This window comes from Musa acuminata, chromosome BXJ2-6 (genome assembly GCF_036884655.1).
Source record: "Musa acuminata AAA Group cultivar baxijiao chromosome BXJ2-6, Cavendish_Baxijiao_AAA, whole genome shotgun sequence".
Taxonomy (NCBI): Eukaryota; Viridiplantae; Streptophyta; class Magnoliopsida; order Zingiberales; family Musaceae; genus Musa; species Musa acuminata.
Window position 1 is genome coordinate 18,687,298 of NC_088343.1, and position 19,810 is coordinate 18,707,107.

The following is a 19,810-nucleotide window of genomic DNA, read 5'->3' on the forward strand; positions in this document are numbered from 1 at the left end:
ACAATTTTGATTCTTGGAGGGGCTTAGGCTTAGTCGTAGGGGCATCAAAGCAGCTAACTGGCTGGCATATAAAGAGAGCATCAAACAAGAAGCTGACAGTAGTTACTTTGGAGATAGATTTAATTTTCTTAATATTTTCTTGGATCGAGATTTAAAACTTTGCTACTATTTGAAGTATCCATTTCAGGTTTGATATACTCTCAACCTTCTCTTTCAGATTGGACATTTCGTCGCTAAGTGAAAAAAGAATATATAGAAAATGAAAATAAATTATTCATAAGTATTCATGCATACCTGAACAGATAGTGTATATGACAAATACATACATAAGCGTTTAGGGATCACTAATTGTAAAGAGGCATCAAGCAGCATTATTAAGATATTGCCCATTTGGTTGCTCTCCATTTTGACTCAAAAGCCACATGATTTTGTCCTTAAAAAAGAGCCTGTAAAAAAAGAACACGCTTGCCGCCTTTCTTGACTTCCAACAATGTAAGATCTCTGTCCTTATTGACCTCGTAAGGATTCTTGATCATAATAATGTCAATGGTAATTGGTTTTTTCTTGATAATTTTACCTGGAAATTGAGTAGGAACTTCCTCCAAAGATGGAACGATTCACTTATGTTCCATTACCAGGAAGCCAGGAAAATGAATAAATCTCAAGTCATTGGATATCGGCAAAGGATTTTATTGTTTTAAATCCGTGATTCTCGGGAAGAGGTGCATTTCCAGGACGAACGGAGATCAACACTTGGAGACCTAGAATGAAACAGCGAACACAGCTATCAGATATGAGGTATCAACAAGACATCTCGATTGAAAATCTTCATTCTAATTATACTGCAGTTTTCATCTCATAATAATTCAGTGTTCAAGAGGTTTAAATTCTAATTCTAATTTGTCTTCTTTCTTTACTCCTAAGAAGTTGGTCTTCTGATGTGCTGGTTTAAATTCAGTGTTCAAGAGGAACATAGATCATTCTATTGCATGCAAGATTATTCAGTATTCATAGGCTCCATCAGCAAGATTCAGAAAAAGGCAATCTGAACAAGTATTGTAGCTTGTGGGATGGACAGCATGCATTTTACACCCGGTAAGTAGTAAAGTGTGCACTAGTTATGCACTTGCCACTTCTTTCTCTCTACCAGCACCTATCTACAGTCAAATAAGATGACAATTATAACATAAGATGCCACATGTGTTATCATCCTCCTGTGAGAGTAATACTTGAACACTCTTTTGGGACGCAAGGGGAAGGGCTATGTGGTTTCTAGCTTGGGTCATAAAGTTTTTATGTAACAAAGCCAACATAGGATTACAACTGACTGAAGCCAAATAAAAGGTTTTTTCTTCATGTTACCATCGTGACTGGGCACTAAGAGGGAAGGGTGAATTAGTGCTATCATAAAACTTTACATCGATTCAAAAATCTTATTCGATAAAAGCCAATATCGGAAATGAGCTTGACTTAGAGTGCACGTTCGTAAGCATAATAAAAGTAGTAAGCAAGTAAATCAATTTTTAATATAAATGAAAAGCATAAAAGAAATGCAAATCGAGTTTTATAGTGGTTCGGTCGTCTCGACCTACGTCCATTCCAGATTCCTCTTCACTCGAGGCCACCGGCTTCCACTACTGATCTTCTTTTCAACGGGTAAAGATCAACTACCCTTACAACTCTTTCTCCTTTTTACGGGTTTAGGAGAGAATCTTTACACCCCTCTATTACAAGTATTCCCTCACACTCTCCCTTACAACAATCTCTAAGTATACAGAAGAGGGAACTCAACTTTCTAACAAGGATTGCAACCTTAGAATCACAAAGTTTTGTTCTGCTTTTCGTGCTTTTTCAATCAGAAAAGATTGGGGTATTTATAGACCCCAAATGGCTTAAAAAATTAGAGCAAAAATTTTGAATCCCTGATATTTCGGGGTACTGGCAGTACCACCACCAGACCCTGCTATATGACACTGAATTAGCCAAATAGTAGGCACAATTCAGCCTTGATTCAGGGCCCAATTGGCCCCTAATCAAGTTAGCATGGTTACACCTAAAACCAACTCAATTAGACCTAACTACCTCGATATAGACACACACAATTACAAGCATGAATCCAATGTTATCCGGTATGTCATTGGTTCATTCGATACTTCGTCCGATCCTTTTGGCGCATTGTCCTCTCTTGCGGCATATTGCCCAATCGGCATGTTGACCTCTGCAACATCCGATCTCCTTGGCACAATGTCCGATCCTTCTAGCCCAATGCCCGAACTCATGGCACGAAGCCTTTTGCCGATACGTCGATTGATCCTTCGGCTTGACGTCCAATCTTCTAATATGTTTCACTCCAGCCCAATGTTCGATTCCTCCTGCTTTAATCGATTTGCCTTTACTGATCGAAGTTAGTCCTACGTCACTCAAAACGCAGATTAGATCGTAAACTCATCAATAGATTTTATCATCAAAATTTGAGATTCAACAATCTCCCTTTTTTTTAATGATGATAACGAATTGATGACGGAGTTTAAACCAAACTCCCCCATCAATATGCCATATTGATAAAAACTTTGAATTCAGAAAATCATTACTATTTCATCATTGCATGCATCATGAATATTGAAAGAATAAATTAATCACATCATTGTATGCATCTTAAAATCATTAGTATTGCATGTATAATACCAATTCATCATGTATATTTTCAAAATCATCAATACATGCATGATTCCAAATCATTATACATAATTTTAAATCATCATTTTAGGCATAATATGCATGATAATTATCATACCTTCTCCCTCTTTATTATCAACAAAAAGAAAAAGTACAACTAGCAAATTTTTGGATATGCAAGCTAGTAAGATAACAAATTTTGTACATGCAAGTTAGCAAGTTTTTCACATATGAAAGTTAGCAAAATTTTTGCATTTTTTGAGATGTGCAAGATAGCTTGTTTTTGCATCTTTTTGAAATGTGCAAGCAAGCAAACTTTGCTTCTCTTTTGAGATGAGCAAGCTAGCAATTTTAGCAAGTTTTACATCATGCTAGTTAGCAAATTTTACATCATTTTAGATAGTGATTTAAAAAGGCGCTCGGGCGCTCGCCTAGGCGCTCGGGCGAGACGAGGCGAGGCCCAAGCGCCTCGCTAATCTCCCAGGCGGTGCGCTTTAAACAGGCGTCGCCTGAGCGCTCACCCGAGCCTAGGCACTGGGCGCTTCGGACGAGTGCTTGGGTTAACCAAGGCGACCGAACCAGGATTTTAGGTCTGGTTCGGTCCTGGTTCGGTCTCTGATGGTTAGTTGGTTCAATCGAACCAACTAAAATCGATATAAGTGAGAACCCAACCCTAACCCTTGCCGCTGTCGTTGCTGCTCCCGATCCCGATCCCGATCTCGATCTCGCTACTCGCCGTTGTCGCTGCTCGCAAACGCTGCCTCTATCGCCACTCGCGCCTCTCGCTGCTCGTTGCTGTCGCTGCTCACAAACGCTACCTCTGTCGCCGCTCGCGCCTCCCGCTGCTCGCAGCTCCTGCTCTCGCTGCCGCTGGTCGTCGTTGTCGCTGCTCACAAACGCTGCCTCTGTCGCCGCTCGCGCCTCCCGCTGCTCGCCGCTCCTGCTCCCGCTCCCGCTGCTCGCCTCTGTCGCTGCTCGCAAACGCTGCCATTGTCGCCACTCATGCCTCCCGCTGCTCGCCGCTCCTGCTCCTGCTCCCGTTGCCGCTGCTCGCCACTGTCGTTGCTCGCAAACGCTGCTGCTGTCGCCACTCGTCGCTACCGCTGTCGCCGCTACCTCCTTACACTCTGCTGCCGCTGCCGCTTCCTCTTTTCTCAGTCAGCAGGCTCAGCACCCCCTTACACTTCTTTCTTCTCCTTTTGTTAACTGTATACTATTAATATTGTTAGGTTTATTTGAAATTATTAATTTTCAATACTGTTAATAGATTTTCTTAATTTAATAGCATATTTTAATTTAAAATTTTAAATAATTATATTTATTAATTATATTATATATTTTTATCTTTTAGCGTCTCGCTTCGCTCGGGCAAGCGCTTAGGCGAGCACCTAGCGCCTCGAGTATTTTGGGACCTTGGCGCCTAGTACTTTTTAAATCACTGATTTTAGAACATACAAGCTAGCAAGTTTTCTTCTCGCAAGCTAGCAAGTTTTCTCCTTGAAATGTGTAAGCTAGCAATACTTTCTCCCCCCTTATTATTGTCAAAAAGAAGAAGAGGAGAATTATATAATGGTGGAATTCATTACCCTTTACATCAATACTCTACTTATAACAAAGGAATTATTCATAATGAAAATCATGTCATGAAAGATAATATCAAAGATTATGTGAATACTAAAAGACATGAATCATTTTAACAAATATCCTCTTAAATAATCAAAAATAAATCTTAGAAGATCAAATAGTAAAGAAAATCTTAAGTCATGAATTCCAAAAATGATATTCTCTTTAGTAAATAGTGAATAGAATCATAGGAGATCAAATAAGAGATCTTGATTCACATAAAATAAATCTTAAATTATTAATGCCATAGAATTAAGATTCATTTGGATAAATCTTCTCTTAGAAGATAAAATCATATGAGAAGGAAGCTCATGTCGAATAAATCAAGTGTTTGGATAAATATGAAAATAAATTATTAAATCCAAAATTATCATCAAAATCACTCTTCTTTCATTCAGGAAATTTATTAAAAGTAACGTAGATTGATTCCTATAAGATTAAAAGTAGCTAAAGTTCTTTTAGTTCCAAATTTTTTGATTGATTTCATGCTCTAATCTTTTGTACCAAAACTATGCATCATTATTTAAAATCAAAAAATAATATGAAAATCATAAAGATACATATTATTGCTTCTTAAAATATACATAGGATTAATCTTATTAGGTGTACAAGCATTAGATTTAAATCTAACATTTTATTCTCTTATCATAAAACATATAATTGTCATGATCATTTTTTTCAAAATCACTAGAAAGATAAGCATAATCCCCCCCCCCCCCCCTCCCTTTTTATATTTTATATACTAATTTAAAAATAACTCATGAAATGCATCAAGTGATTTCATAGTAAAGGGGTTTTGGTTGAATCACTGGTTGAATCACTTACCTCGTTGTTGCAAGCCACCAAGGCGTAGTTCGCCATCTCTTCTTAGTCGGTTTGTTCCTTATTTTCGGATGCACTCGAATCGTCCTAAGTCGCCTAGAGTGCTTTCTTCTTCTTTTGTAGCTTCTTCTTCACTTACTGATATTCGCTTTTGAAGTGCCCCGGCCAATTGCATTCATAGCAAGTTGTTTTATCCTTTTTAAATTTATTTTTATTTTTAAATTCTTGCTTTATGAACCTTTTAAATTTACTTGTGAGAAGTTCAAAGTTATCATCACTTGAGCTTTCACTCGAGTGGTCTTCATTTGTTCTAAGTGTCAAATCCTTCATATTCTTTGGAAGGTTATTCTCAAGTTCATCAAGTTCAATATACGTCATTTCATAGGTTATCAAAGACCCGATAAGTTCTTCAAGCGGAAAGTTATTTAGGTCCTTTGCCTCTTGTACTGCAGTTACTTTCGAATCTCAATTTTCAGAAAGTGATCGTAAAACTTTATTAACAAGTTCAAAATTCGAAAAATATTTGCCAAGAACTTTTGATGACATCCGTAAAACGAATGTACATATCAACAATGGTTTCGCTTGACTTCATTCGAAACAGTTCAAAATCATGCATCAAAAGATTAATTTTAGAATCTTTAACACTACTCGTGCCTTTATATGTGATTTCGAGTGTGTGTCAAATGTCATGTGCAGTTTCACAAATCGAAATACAATTAAATTTATTTTTATCTAAAACATAAAATAAAACATTCATAGCTTTAGTGTTCAAAGAAAAAGTTATCTTCTCTAAATGATTTTATTCGTTCATTAGTTTGGAAGACTTTTCAAAACCATTTTTAACGATATTTCATAAATCGAAATTTATAAAAAATAAGAAAATCCGTATGCGAGTTTTCCAATATGTGTAGTCCGTCCTATTGAACATAGGAGGACAAACGATAGAATGACCCTCTTTATTGCTATCCATATGAGATTCAACACATGAGACATTGAGGAGCTATTTATTGCTATCCATCTGATGATGACCTTGATACTATGATGAGTATGTTATGTATATGATGCTGAAAAAAAAACCCAGTCTGATATCACTTTAAGTGCCCCTATAGTACAAAAAAAAAAGCATGCCATAAAGTGGGATCAGTACTTTATATCCCTAAGATCAAATATTGTCCGCTAAGAATGACTTAGAGATGCCAATGCAACCTATAAGGGTATTAGGATTCGAGTAAGATTATGCTGTCCCCAGTATCATCTAACAGTTGAAGTTTCGAACAAAACAGATAAGAGTTAAGACAATGAAACTAAGAATTGCCAAAGGATAAATCTATATCCATTTATACTTTAGCAATCAACAAACTACAAGAAAAACAGACTCATACCAACAATGGAAATAACACTAATGCATTTACCTGCAGCCTTTGCTGCCACAGCTTCTGCATAGACATCAGTTACAAACAGGACTTGAGATGGTTCATCGACTCCCACTGACACAGAAATTTCAAAGTAACTCCGCGATTCTCTTTTATTTCTATAGACCAAAAAGATTTTATATGAGTCTGTAGCTAAAAATTCTAATAGAACATCAGCACTATAGACACCAATTATAACCTTACCCAACTGTGGTGTCAAAAAATCCACATAGGTATTTTCGTAAGTCTCCATAAGAAGTGTTTCCAAATATAAGTCTCTGAGCCTCTCTGCTACCACTTGAATATATGTAAACCTGCATCGAGAATATTCATTAAAAAGTACCACTGGCCATAGTATTCTAGAAGTGTCATAACATAAAACAAGCCATGATATCCCACTATTCTATTTATAAAAGAAAATTGGAAATAAATCTCAAAACAAACTCCTCTTGCCATTTAGTTAGAAGATTATAAGAATATTTAAAAAAGATACTATTTGTAAGAAAAGTGGAGATGAATCTCATAACCAAACCCTCTTTGCCAGACTAATCAATAAATCTAAGAAAAGACTTCAATTCCCACTATACCATCAAAACTTAGTGATGTTATGCTTGTCAATCAGCATACTGTAGCAGTGACCATGATTATCCATTTTATAAAGGCTAGTTGGAGGTACACTTGCATTAGTTCTCCACACAAAATTTTCACTAGAATGTTTCATATTATGTTAAAAAAAAACATTCACATAGAGTGATAACCATGACTATCATTTCTCTCTAATTCTTGCAGTAGATGATTGTCATGCCATGTGTTACAATCAAGTGCATGTAGCTGAGAATTGATTCTGTTTCATATATGAAAGAAAAGGAATTAGCCATCATAAAGTGTATACATTCATGTAATCATCTATTAGTCCTAACTTCTATTGACAACTGAGAAAATAACAATTTAATCTTCAGCAAAAGGCAAAACTATAAAAAAGATGAATATTTTTCTCCTTATATTTGATGTCAAACATTTAATAGAAACAAAATTAAAATTCCAAGTTAAATTGTTAAACAACAGTTGAAGATGCATGGATAAGTTATGCTATGAACTTCTTTTATATATACTATCATAGCCAATTTTTTCTCTGCTACATTACTCTTTGAAGTTGAACCCATATTCCAAAAGACCACATTTAGCAGCACAGAAAACTGACTCATTTGGATGGTATAGATTGCTTCTGTAAAAATCTGAAAAAAGGGACGATATTATCACCTTTATGCCATTAGCATGCCACTTCAGAAGTGCTTCTGGAACATCCTCATAAACAACTCCTTGCAATTCTTTGTTCTCAAATCCAGTCCTCCATATATGACCCTGCACGTAGAAATGAAGGGAAGAGAAAGTTTTTAAGATATAATAGTTCCTTCTGTAATTGCACAAAGTCCAGTTCTGTTACCTGCAATTGTTTAAGAGAGGTAATTTTTCTGTCAGCTCTTATCATGGCTTCAACATTAGTTACTAAAGAATCAATCACCTCATCTTTTCCAGCATCATCAGATGGAACAGGTACTGAACCCAAAATCCCTTCTTTCAGGTCATCCTCAACCTAAACATGTTATTAATGTCGAAATCAACACAAAAGAACAATATGGAGAAGGACAACTAGAAAACAAACAGAAAATACTATCACCTTCTGACTACAAAAAATTTAACAAAAAGCATCAGGGATGCTTCGAAGCAGAAGAATCTAGAAACACTTCAAACAGAAAATAAAATAAAATAATAAGATTGAACTTACCTAGTCTGAACTTCCCAAGATACCAACCTAGCTTGGGAAACAGCCAATTCATAGAATCTGGATTATTTCAGATACTTAATAAAGGTAACCTAATTCTCAAAAAATAGAAACTTAGTAGAGGACTCAGATGAAGACCCAATTAAGTCCTAATCTACCTAATATATTAAAACTCAGTTGCATCAATCACAATCATAAGAATCTCGTGTGCATTGAAGTGGAGAAAAGATGCATGCGCATGCACGCACACATGCACATGTCCTGCAGACAAAAGTGCAACATCATATGAGTATACAGGTTGCAATCCATGAAAAACTAGCCTAAAATGAAAATGAACAAATGCATGACAATCATTTTGATACTAGCTTTCTTCCAGGATTTCTAGGATATGATAAATAAGGACCTATCTCATCTTTTAGAATTTTTTTTCCTAGTGTTCAACTCCAAACACTTTTATCAAGACTTAACTACCTTATCCTTATGCTGGAAGTCATCTCTGATGTACCACTTTTTAGCCTGATAGCCTAAGCAACTGATTTTCAAGATCATAGTTTGATGTCTTGGATACTGGACCCATGCTAGTCCTTGACCGGACTAGAATGGGTCTGGTACATGTTGGCATACCAACACACCGTCACAGACAAAATTCTAAACATGATGTTTGATGCAATGCTTATGTATGTCCGTGTCTTTTGGTTTGTTCATACTTTGCACAATATATAGAGAGACGGTCGAAGGCTTAATAGCCCTATTTTAGTTAGGTTTGGTGGTCTTTTTAGGCTTGTAAATAAAGATTGTGTCATGTAGACACTTGTGAGAGATATTCGGTCTGTAGTGGACCATTTTGACCTTTTGTTGTGTAACTATTCAGAGCTTATAAAGTCTGTTTGTAATTTGCATTGTCTATATAGAAATATTTGCTTGTGGATCCCGAGTAAGGTGCTTTCCCTAACCCGTTTTCTCTTTTGTAGATCCTAAGGGACCATGGGAGGTTTTAGGGAGGTCGACCTTTGCAAACGGACACACAAGGGTGCCGCACAACTTAGGCAAAACTAACTAAGTCCATGACAGATGGTATCAGAGCGGGGCAAGCACTCATAGAAACACTTGGTATGCAAACGTGGGAGACCTAGCGGGGCTACGTTGAGAACAACCAGTATGCACGATCGTTTGGGGGAAAGTGGGCATGAAGATATAGGAAAAAGAAGTCGCTCAGAGGAGCGGGCATCTGAGATTGACATTCAGATGAATGACCAACCCTTCGCGCAAGAGGCACCACAAGGACAAGCAAGCTAGGAAGAACGCGTAGCGCACAAAGGTTGGGATGATTGAGTTTGAGCTATGGCTTAACGTTGGCAACCATACTTGATGGTGTTCAAGGCAAATGAGGCACTTAGTAAAGGATGAGACCATGTAAGGTAGAATGGGTCATTCAACGACCGAAAGAGTTATGCAAAACTCACAGAAGTGAGGGGAATTACTAACTCGAAGAATTCGGTACTCATACAAAGGCTTGTATACGAACGATGGAGTGTTCGTGGTCATCCCTAGGTGACCGAAACTCAACGCCATAGAGCATTGAAACTTTCTCTTCAGCATGAGAAGGATACGTCCGTAGGAGACTGAAGTATGCAGCAAGTTTAGTATGTTGCTAAGCCTTGAGTGGTGCAGCGGGGATTGTATTGACGTGGAGTCGCAATCTAGCAAGTGCGTTTACGGGAGGCAGAACAATGCACAGTTTGTTCAGCAAGGCAAAGTAGTCCAACGGGATGGCAGTCTCCAAAACTTTTAGAGAGATAGAAGCGAAGAGAGAAGTTGCTCCAATGGGGCAGATATCTAGGAGGGATAAGTCCCGACTCTCCAGAGGGAGAATCATGTGCAATGGACCGCACATGTTGAGGAAGAGTACCTAAAAAAAAAACAACTCCACAAAACTCAATAGACGTAGCGAGCGACGAGGAGTCATCGCATGATCTCGCTTGAGAGAATGCATTGGTGGATGCATTACAAGATCAAGTGGGGGAGCGACCCAAAGCAACACAAATGAAGGCACACTTGAAGTCGATATGGAGATCAGACTTAAGGGAGGGTTGACCCGTGGAATGGTAGGCGTTAGGGCCACCATCAACTCAATGCAAAACAAGGAGCGGAGCAACTTGGGTGTAACTTGACGAAGTACCCAAGCCGCATGAAGGGAGCCGACATAGAAGATGTAACATGGAGCGGAGGCACAGAGCTTTCCTTAGATAAAGGTCAAGGACATGAACTCTTACAGAGACAAGAGCGAGATTATGTTGTTCCATGAGTCCCTCATTCTGATGGAGCGAGCTCATCTTGCATGGTGCCAAAGACGAAGGGAGATTCGAGGCACATGCACCTTACCTCATAGAAGCATTTGACGGAGGAGCTGAGGTGACTCAACTTGCAGAGGCAAAGTTGGGTTCAGAAGGCCTTGACACGGGGCAAGAGGATGCGGAGGCGGGTACTCTTAAAGAATATGCCATAGTGCTGCCATTCAAGTTACCATGAAGGAAGCGGTGCGGAGCGAAGATTATGCTGGTAGGGGCAAAGGCCCAGGATCCAGATAATGGTATACCAATTTCAGCAAAGTCGGTGGACTTCGGGAGCTACTAGGCGACAGACTGTCCTAGAGCGATGCCTCGTCTAGGTGTGATCCGAGAGGAGGCGGACGAAGGTCGATTGCCAAAGGAGCAAACACAATCGAAGGTGGAAGAGGCCCTGCGATGTATTGGCAGAGGCCACACATAATGGGATCACAAACCGAGTTCATCTCATAAGGATCATAATGCAATGAAGATATTACCAGGAGGCGACACGTGCAGTAGATCATGGTGGAACAGTTCGTGCCAATATGATACACATAAATATTACCTTGTGAGGGACTATATCATACAGACGTATGATCGAGAGCTACTGGGAGCTCCACTTTGGTGAACAATACGACGACAAGAAGGGCTATGGATTCAAGGAGTGAAGGTCATGGTACCGCAGAGGCGAGTCTTCCGTGCGTGCATCGAATTTTGCATCGGATGAAAACCTTGGTCATCAGTATATGGGGGCTATGTACCACCGAGGGAAAAGTTCGAATGCAAGTGTACTAGTGAGTCCCATGGGAGGTACTTGATCATGCAGAGGTATGATCGAAGCAGTTGGAGAGTTGGACTGCTCCAGAACCTATATTTGCTTAAGGGAGCCCGACAAGTCAAAGTACAAGGTCGAGTAAACGAACATTGCTACCAAGGAAACTGAGAACAGAATCGGTGCAAACCCTACAACATGATGGTAGAGGCCATGCATGGGAGTTGCAGTCTATCTTTCCATTGACCAAAGGGAACTGTTTGGAGAACACATAGGTGTTGAAGCAGGAGGTCGCAAGAGGCGAGGAAGCGACGATGAGTCTAGAGGACTTAGCTACCCAAAACCAAGTATTTGTTAGAATGGAGGTGGACTCGGAGGAGTGCCACAGAGACATATTTACTGATCGTGAAGAAAAGGGATGCAGATGCGAGGCAACGGATAGTAGGGCCATGAGCATGGTAGCGCCATGGTACCACAAAGGCGGGACTTCCGTGAAGTCATTGATCCTTTGCTCTCATAGAGGGAGAGTGCTTGGTCGTGAAAGGGGCCGAGGAGGTGGAACATACAGAGGCAAACTCCAAGTATCGAGACAAGGCTGAAGGGCAGAGGCCAAGGAACTTCGTAAGACCGGTGTCAACGAGCTTCTCATCAAGATAGCCGAAAATAAAGGACTTCGGGTCGTGCAAGAATGCACGACCAAGGAACGAAGCAGGCAGTACGTCGTGCTATACTTTTGCTACTCAATGGAGTAGACGGTAGGGTTGATGGAGAAGACAGTACAATCCCAGAGGCGACCAAAACTATTAGAGACTTACTCCAAGTTGGGGTGAAAACTTCCTGCATTCCAGAAGTTCGATGGCATTGAGAAAGTAAATCATAGTAGCTAACTCAACGCAAGGAGTGCAAACACTTCAAGTACTTCAGAAGTGTGAGCAAATAATAAGCGAAGGCCAGTAACCAGCTCGATGCATGGAGTACAACCCTCGAGGAGGCGGACGAAGTCAAATAACCTTTACCTTCTCAACTCTTAAGAGAATGGGTGAAACCAAGTACCCCAATTCTCTTATCTATCCAGCAGAGGAGCTTTGCACAGATTCAAAGACCCTTCGAAGATAATGAAAAACAATAGTTATCAAATCCTCACAAATGGTGATCAGTGCTATTGAGAGTAGATTATCCGCTTCATTTCCCAATAGAATGTCAATCAAAAGCAGAAGTGATGCGAATCTACTTGGAAGTGATAACTAAGTAAAAGAAGAGTCGATGGACAAATTTAGTGGAGGAAGGACCTAAAACTTCAAAAGTTTATGAGGCGATGCTCGTTAAAGCTCTAACAAGCATCCACTCAGTTCAAGCAGCATGAGACATTTGGGAGACTAGCAATAGTAAGGATTATCTTTTCCTTCATCTGAAGGATCTGCAGGAACCAACAGGGATCAATACAAGTCAGCCAACCCCACACTAGAGTCAGAGTCATTGGCGAGTTGAAGCAGCATGGCGGATCAAAAGTTTGACTACTCAACAACAGTAGTAGAGAGCAAACAGGAGCCAAGAGGCGCATTGGAGCTGGTGCAGAAGATTGAAGACTCAGCAAAAGCGAGGAGTTGTAGTATAGGCAAAGGCTTCGACGAGGAAGTTGAAGGAATAAGTAGGGGAGACTGTCACGAACAAAATTCTAAATAGGATGTTTGATGTAATGCTTATGTATGTTCGTATCTTTTGGTTTGTTCATGCTTTGCACAGCATGTAAAGGGACGATCGAAGGCTTAACAACCCCATTTTAGTTGGGTTTGGTAGTCATTTTATGCTTGTAAATAAAAGTTGTGTCATGTGGACACTTGTGAGAGATATTTGATCTGTAGTGGACCATTTTAACCCTTTGTTGTGCAACCATTCAGAGCTTGTAAAGTCTGTTTGTAATTTGCATTGTCTATGTAGTGTTTTCTGAAATGTTTCCTTGTGGATCTCGAGTGAGGCATTTTCCCTAACCTGTTTTCTCTTTTATAGGTCCTAAGGGACCATGGGAGGTTTTAGGGAAGCCGACCTTTGCGGACGAACACGCAAGGGTACCACACGACTTAGGCAAAACTAGTTAAGTCCATGATAGATAGCCTATGCTGGAAGTCATCTCTGATGTACCACGTTTTAGCCTGATAGCCTAAGCAACTGATTTTCAAGATCATAGTTTGATGGCTTGGATACTGGACCCATGTCAGTCCTTGACCGGACCAGAATAGGTCTAGTACATGCCGATATACCAACACACGTCAATACGTGTTGTAGAACTTTTTTGAATATTTGAGGACCATTTTCAAGATATTCAAAAGGGTAATGCTAACATACTGACCAATACTCATCCAACTTAAACATACAATGCAATAAACAATTCTAAAAGGAAGAGCACTTGCTATCTGCTTCATGACAGCCCTGAAGCCATCCAGCTCTGTGCATCAAATCATATTAAATAGGCTCTTGACAAGATCTGTTGGAATTTCATTATGGATATCTTCAAAGTTACCTATCCTTCTGGGACCACATTTGGATGCCTCCTAAAGTTCGATTTTAAAAATACCTTTCACAAAATTTGCTAGGATTTCATTTTGGATATCTTCAAAGCTAGAGACTTTAGCTAAAGCTAGTGCCTCATTTGTCTTTATTTCTCATCAGCAATATATGTCAATGGGTTCATTGATGCTTTATTTCACAAATAAGGAAAGCCTTATGCTAAAGGACCCTCCCCCCCTCTTATATGTTGTGACCAATGTCCTAACTAGATTGCTCCTTGGTGAGGTTGGCAATTGGCATAACAAGTGGGCCTAGTAGTGGGCCATATCGGATGCCATTGCATATCAACTTCCTGATGATAAATGATCCAATCGTATCCTATCTATCATCCATGGATGGAAGACCCCAACCAATCTCAAAGTTGCTCCATTTTAATACAAATTTTGTTCTAGTCTTCCTATTAACATTTGATATAAGGAGATCTACCTTGAGTCACACCCAAACCTATTAACTTTAAGCTTTTTTCTGTTTTTTTTTCCCTCCATTCTCTGCTGCATCTGTTTATAACTCTGCAGCAACACTGCTTTTGCCTCAAAGCAGACAATGGCCAGATTACAATGTTGCCAATCAGCAAGATAAAGAAAAAATAGCCCCAACAACTTCATCTCATAACCAACAATGGGGAATTTTTCAGTTCTACTATTACTTGACAAAACAACATAATAAATCAAATTAGATAAAAGACACAAAAGCACAACTGAATCCAACAACTGATGGACAGTGGTATATAGTGAATACTATATGATAAGCAAAATATGCCCCCAAAAACTTGTAGGAATTCAACAACCGAGGGATAGCTCCCCTTGGAAGAAATTGACAAACTGAAATAACTGAAACAAATGGCTCTTTCTAAATGAAACTGGATACCTGACTAGTAATTAGAGAGCAGTTACATCAGTCAAGAGTGCAGCCTTCACTATTTCTCCATTCAAATATTATCGGGTTTTACATATCTATCCTTTCAAAATGTGAAAATAGTATATCCGCCCTCCAATACATACATACATACATACATACATACATACATACATACGTATGTATGTATGTATGTATGTATGTATGTATGTATTTATGTATGTATGTATGTACATATACATATACATATACATATACATATACATATACATATACATATACATATATCCTTCATATATTCAACTTTTTTCCCATTAACATTCTTCCGGCAAACTCAAGTTAACTACTACTAGTCATGGTTATCACTGCATTTGGAAATAATAAAATTTGAAGTACTTAAAATGCCTTCACCAATTATTTGACCCCTCGTGTTCTTCAACATTTTTGAAGGGGATACAATTTGAGTTTTGATGTCTATATACTAAAGGTCAACTGCCAGAGAATAACTACAATATTTTACATATAGCGTGGCAAATACCAAGATCACTGACTTTGGAGGGATACCAATGCAATTATGCCAATCATTATATGAATAGCCAAAACCAAGTCTTGTGACTAGTGACCACAGCACACCTACTAAAAGTTCTTGAGACCAAAGCAATTAAAATGTCTAATAAATCATAAACAAATAATGGAAATAGACACTACAGGAAACTGCACAATGAAATCTTACTTGGGCACGCAATAGCTTAATATCTTCTTTTGTTTCCTCGCTGTCATATGTGGACATCAAATGTTTTCTCACATTATCACGAGCATATGGAAAAAGAACATCTGTAACAAATGTTATTGGTGTAGTTGTTCCTTCTATGTCAAGGACAATGCATTGCTGCAAAATGTTCAAAGTTGTTTATTAGAAGATTACCTATATGTTAGTTGATTAGAATACAGAAGAAAAATTTTGCAGTGATTCATGAAGAAATAGATCCATTAACATACAGACATTGAAGCAAAAACTAAGCCATGGTAAACAGACAGAGATGCACAAACAGAACGAACAAAAACTGAACATATCCATAGCAAGATAAAAGGAAAAAACCATATCCAAAGCAAGATATATGGAAACCGTCTTACAATTGATGGCACAGGATCAAGGCTGCCATTTAGTGGTCCTGCTCGCACAGAACCACTTAGATGCCTACCCCTATACTGAAATTGTTTTGGATGACCTAATGAATTCTGACCAAATGCATTCCAGTCGATACCCAATTGGTGAAGCTTGATTGCAGCATCAAAAGGGTACTGGTAATTCTCAGCCTGAAAAATACTAGAATAGTAAAGATAACATAATCTAAGAGTTATGAACCACAAGCAACTTAAGAGAAAAACCCAGAAGACAGTTGGAGAATTTTTGCAACAAAGTGATGAAAAGATGACTAACTATAAATAATGGTTTTTGTTGAAAGCTCCAAAAACAAACAATTAGAAATTGGAATTGTATCTAATATATATGAAGTGGCCTTAAACAATATTCAATAATGACAAAAGACCACCATGAAGCATACAACCATTTAAAATTAAATCATTAGCAAATGTGAACTTAGAAAAGACTAAACCATTTTTTTAATTGGTTTAAAATTAAACCAGCCAAAAAATTATAGTATCGAAAGCTTATCTGAATAACTGTCATAGTTTTTTAACAAAATACTCGATGACCTAACAAGAAGTTGTAGTGTCGGATCCATGAATCTTTTCCTACCATTTGAATATTTGGGATAATATCATTAGTAAAACTAAGAAGAATCAGATGTCTTGTTGTTGTTTCTGATAAAGTTTTCCAAGGTCTATCTCTCTCTCGCAACACCGCTAATCTTTAGTCGATCACTTCATCTAAGCAGAGTATCCATAGATCTCCTTTGGACATGTCCATGGAGTCTAAAACGTTTTCTCATCATCTAGTTAAACTTATTTGTTCATGGATGTAATATTTCTTACTCTAGATTGTTCAGTAAATGCAAACATCCATTGCAACATTCTCATCCTAACAACACTAACCTTTTGCACATGCAGTTTCCTAAATATCTATTTGTTCATGTTGACCTTACAACTGTCCTATTAAATATTCCTTTTATTTAAGTGTAACATGATGATAATATAGAATTCCTGATATACCACTCCACAAAGAATATCTTGATTTATCTTCCCTTCCTAATCAGTAAGAAATCCAAGAAATCTAAAACTTTCGCTTCAAGGAGGGTCATAGTTGTACTGAATTTAAATTAAGTAGGGTTAAGCTAATATACAGCAAACAAAGATAAAAGGAAGGTATAGTGCAACCGATGGATAAGAAATTTCCAAAAGTAAAAAAAGATAGGATTTTTATCCTAGCATTTGATTAAACAGATATTGGGACAAGTATTGCTTTTAGCAAGTAGGATGGTTGAAATGGAGAAAACAGACTACAAGTGCCGAGTGATTGTGTCTTTAAGACTAAGAGGAAACTTTCATAAGATAGTGACATGAGCAGTTATGCTTAGAATTTGAATTTGACAGATAGGTCCAGAAAGAAAATAAAGTAATTCCCTCAAAGTCCAACCTCCAAAAGCACATCCATCTACTCGCAATCTCCCATTTCTTTCTGAACCAACAATTCAGACACAAAAACACTGTCATTTGGTACATAAGCCTTCTCCGAAGCCTGATTGAAACAAATTCTAATTTGAAGTATACTAACTCTGCTCCAGTTACACAAGGAAATCACTAATTCCTTCAGAAACCTCTTTCTTTTGATCCAGAACCAGATGCAATGAGTCCATGAAACAGGATTACGGAACTAGACAATAAGAGAAGTAAAAGAAAAAAACGAAGAGGAGGAAATTACTTTCACAGCATGTGCAGCGCAACCCGTGCAGTTTGGAGACTTTTGAAGGTTGGGCTTCGGCGTCGGAGAGGATAGCACGGCCCCGCTTCTAAACAGCGCGTACATGCGTTCCGGCACGAACCGCGCCTTCAGAACCCCTGACGGTGACACTGATCAAAACAATCAAAGATCCAATCTTTGAGCTATTATAAAAAAGAATGCTAGAAAAATCGAACGAAAGATCGAATGCAGCGATCATCAGATGGTTTTCATGGATTGCAATCAAGTAATCGATGCAGACCAGAGGGTGCCACGACGATGAACTGACGAGGTTTGCAGGGGGCGGCTTTAACGGTGAAGCTGCCGTCGATGCCGGTGACGCAGCCAAGGTTATAGATGTGGCGGCGGAGGTGGTCGGAGACAAGGGCCCGCGTCCCGCCCACGGGCTTGCCCTCTAAGTACGCCCGCGGGGTTGTCAGCGGGAGCACGTTCATCGCCATTGCTCTAAACTTTCAGGAGTTCGGTGGCTATTGGAGAAGATAAGGGGAGAAGCGGGAGATTGGAAGCTGATAAGCGACAGAGCGCACGGAAGGCACCGGAGCAGCGTCGGATATCCACTTTGCCATTGACCACCAATGAAAATGTTACGTGGATGAGGTCTTTTTTTTGCCCCATTTCGAACCTGGAAACAAACCGAGTAAATTCCCATGAAAAATCCCTCAGTTTGGCTTTTTTTTTTCCCGATTTATTCACCCTTTATTTTTGGGCAAATTAAAAAAAAAATCTCTATTTTTTATAATTTTTTCATGTAACATCTTTTCTTAAAAATAATTCTAAAATATCACCCTACGAAAAGATCAATCTTACTCATTCTTTCAGTGGATCCGTTATCGCTTATAGTCAAGGAAGACCCCTTAGCTCAATTACTATATGTTTTGCATGAGGTCACCCCCTCTCTTTCAGTCGTGATCAATGGCGTACTCTCTTCTTTTTCATCTTGCGACCAACAATGAGGATTACAAGCAAAAATAGAGAGCAAGTTTACAAACAATAACGTGTGAGGGCTATTTGGAGTAAAGTGGCTAGGTAGGTGATGGGCGAAGGACAATAGTTAATAGAGATAAAATGATCATTTTAAATAAAAGACGTCATTTCAAAAAATTTTAAAAGTAGAGGTGCTATGTGAAAATTTTTGAAAATAAGTTTTTTTCAAAAGTTTTTTTTTATTTTTCTCTATCAGTTTTCATATTTTTCTTATATCCCAAAATACCCTTGACATGAAATATGAAGCAATCCAATTATAATATTTTTAATATATCCATAAAAACATTACAATCTCATACCAAAATACTATAAACGAGGAACGAAGTCTAACAATACAACACAAATCAACTTATTAGTATAGAGTTTCAAATATGTATTTATGTTGGTCTTAGATCAAGTACATTAAAAAAAAAAACTTGGCCTCCATAGTATTTTTCAATAAGATTATAGAATTTTTAGAACCTTCTTAAAAATATTATAAATCTATACAAAAGTACCATCACTAGCTTTTTTTTTTTTTTTCACGTTATGACTCGGTCTAATGCAAATGATGAAAATCATTTTGGTCAATCCCATCGGGAGTATTTTGAGAATAAAAAATAAAGATATTGATGGAGAAAAATAAAAAGAGCATCAATTAAAAATAAACTAAAATGAGAAGCTTCCCAGAAATTCAGCCAAAAAAAAAACCAAACAATAATTTTTTCTACATAGAACAAAAATATCTATTTAATATGCAATGCATGTCTTCTCGTATTGGATGTAAATAACTATTCCTATATAAATTCTTGGTCATTCTATTTAAACGACTCGGCATTTGGATCCTTTATGTAGACTAATTTCTAGATATGGACTGTTGGGTGATGGCAGATGGATGTAAATCTACTAAAATGGTACATTAGAGGCTACTTATAAACATATCCAAGAGTAAGACAGAGTAAGAAGCACCATGGGAAATACTATAAACATATCCAAGAGTAAGTCAGCATAAGAGCACCATGAGAAATATTACGCATTGTAAACTTCTGAGGATTAATTATCATCTTTTAGATGTCCTCTTAGGTTTAGGAC

The 19,810-nt window shown here is 38.2% G+C and overlaps 1 protein-coding gene across 5 annotated transcripts; it reads right to left on the reverse strand.

Moving 5' to 3' along the window:
* Window positions 1–234: 234 nt before the first annotated feature.
* LOC135615162 (probable bifunctional methylthioribulose-1-phosphate dehydratase/enolase-phosphatase E1 1) lies at window positions 235–18,337 on the reverse strand. Of its 5 annotated transcripts, none has more exons than XR_010487870.1 (9): window positions 17,997–18,336; window positions 17,717–17,865; window positions 15,970–16,152; window positions 15,569–15,724; window positions 7,978–8,127; window positions 7,794–7,895; window positions 6,738–6,847; window positions 6,534–6,608; window positions 235–761 (listed from the first exon to the last, which is right to left on the reverse strand). XR_010487870.1 is itself a non-coding variant. In XM_065113294.1 (9 exons), the coding sequence occupies exons 1-9, from the start codon at window positions 18,193–18,195 to the stop codon at window positions 667–669; spliced, it is 1,251 nt and encodes a 416-aa protein (XP_064969366.1). In that variant the 5' UTR covers window positions 18,196–18,337; the 3' UTR covers window positions 235–666. The 5 variants fall into 5 exon arrangements, 4 of the variants coding, with proteins under 4 accessions (XP_064969366.1, XP_064969367.1, XP_064969365.1 ...); XM_065113294.1 differs by having other exon boundaries at window positions 6,534–6,652; window positions 17,717–17,853; window positions 17,997–18,337; XM_065113295.1 differs by having other exon boundaries at window positions 6,534–6,652; window positions 8,056–8,127.
* Window positions 18,338–19,810: the final 1,473 nt, after the last annotated feature.